Source organism: Geospiza fortis, unplaced genomic scaffold (assembly GCF_000277835.1).
Source record: "Geospiza fortis unplaced genomic scaffold, GeoFor_1.0 scaffold166, whole genome shotgun sequence".
NCBI lineage: Eukaryota > Metazoa > Chordata > Aves > Passeriformes > Thraupidae > Geospiza > Geospiza fortis.
The window spans coordinates 1284179-1285606 of NW_005054310.1; the positions used below are offsets into that span (position 1 = coordinate 1284179).

The following is a 1428-nucleotide window of genomic DNA, read 5'->3' on the forward strand; positions in this document are numbered from 1 at the left end:
GGCCGGGGCCGGGGCCGGGGCCGGGGCCGGGGCCGGGGCCGTCAGCGGTTGGCAGCGACCGAAGGCAGCGGAGAGACTGGAAAAGGAGACCGACACCTCAAAGTATTTGTGACTTACAGGTCTGCGGGACGCGTAGCCAGAGTACTTTTTCAAGTATTTATTTTGAAAGATATTCTTGCATTGAGAAACTTACCAGTGATAACACGAGTCATACTGTTTGTGCCAGCAGAAAAAAAAAGTTCATTCTGCTTTTCAGAAGGTCTGTATCATGTCTAGTGGATCTTCTGTTTTGCTCATTATGGCGTATATTTAGAAATCCTTCTTGAGTTTCAGTGTGCGTGATTCAGAGTATTGTAATGCACAAGTCAGCTAAGACATACACCTGCTTCAAATGTTATTTTATCACTTAAGAGATCATTTTACTGCTTTAATAGCCCTATCCATTACAGGTTACTTAGGATATTCTTCCATAATCACTTTATAAGAATGTCATATAGCAAAGAGGAACTCTATAATGTGTTTTATATTCATTATTAATTTAGGAACCTGTTTCCTGATTGCTGTTGAATTAGTGCACTTGTTGTTGAATTAGTGTTATGTTCTTAGAGAGGAAGAGGAACATAACAATTTATCACATAAAGGAATAAGGGATGAGAAGAAACAGACTGTTTACCCACTACAATAGGTTCAATACATGAAATCAGTGTATTATCCTGGCTCAAAATACATGAGGGGTGGATTCAAGTTCATCAGAAGTTTTAGGTCATCTTGAAAATTCCTAATGGTATTTCAGCATAAAGACTGTTTGCTGCTTCTGTTTCTGAGGCCTATATAATTATGTCACAGAGTTCCCCCTGGTCCAGTGCTGTGTGAAATACCTCACCTCACTCTCCTCCCTATCTGTGTCACAATAGCATAAAGTAAGTACTACGTAGCATAATGGGATTTCCAAAAATGCTCAAATTAGAAATAGAGACTTATTTCTTAAAAAGAAGTTAAAACCCAAAAAAAACCTCAAGCACCTGAGGGACTAAGTGGACATGTTATTTAGCAAAGTTCCCTACTGTTACAGCATGCCAACAAATCAAGAAAATTAAAAATACATTCAAAAAAAAGGGAAAATGTACTTGTTCTCAAATTTAACAATTTTGTTATTTTGCCCACATTTTCATCACTTTGACAGGACTTTTGCTGTCAATAGAGTTCAGTAGTCAAAGTTTTAAAATAAATGAAGGAAAATAAAGAGAAGCTTGCAGATGCTGTAAACAATGTTGACACCATGACAGCCCTGAAATCAGATATCGCTGCTGGATGTTCAGTAGTGCATGCATTGTACAAATATGCCTGAAGAACACAACCTCTCAGTCAGGTCACACATAGTTGATCTTAGCATTTAAAAAATATCCCCAGAATTTTATTTTACTTTCC

General features: G+C 38.0%; 1 protein-coding gene across 1 annotated transcript in view; it reads right to left on the reverse strand.

Annotated features, from left to right (window-relative positions):
• Positions 1–1428, reverse strand: part of ACSS3 (acyl-CoA synthetase short chain family member 3) — a 106441-nt gene that overhangs the window by 62107 nt on the left and 42906 nt on the right. The window contains exon 2 of the mRNA XM_031055606.1: positions 194–213. Coding sequence (XP_030911466.1) covers positions 194–213 — 20 coding nt within the window. The remainder of the gene's footprint in view (positions 1–193; positions 214–1428) is intronic.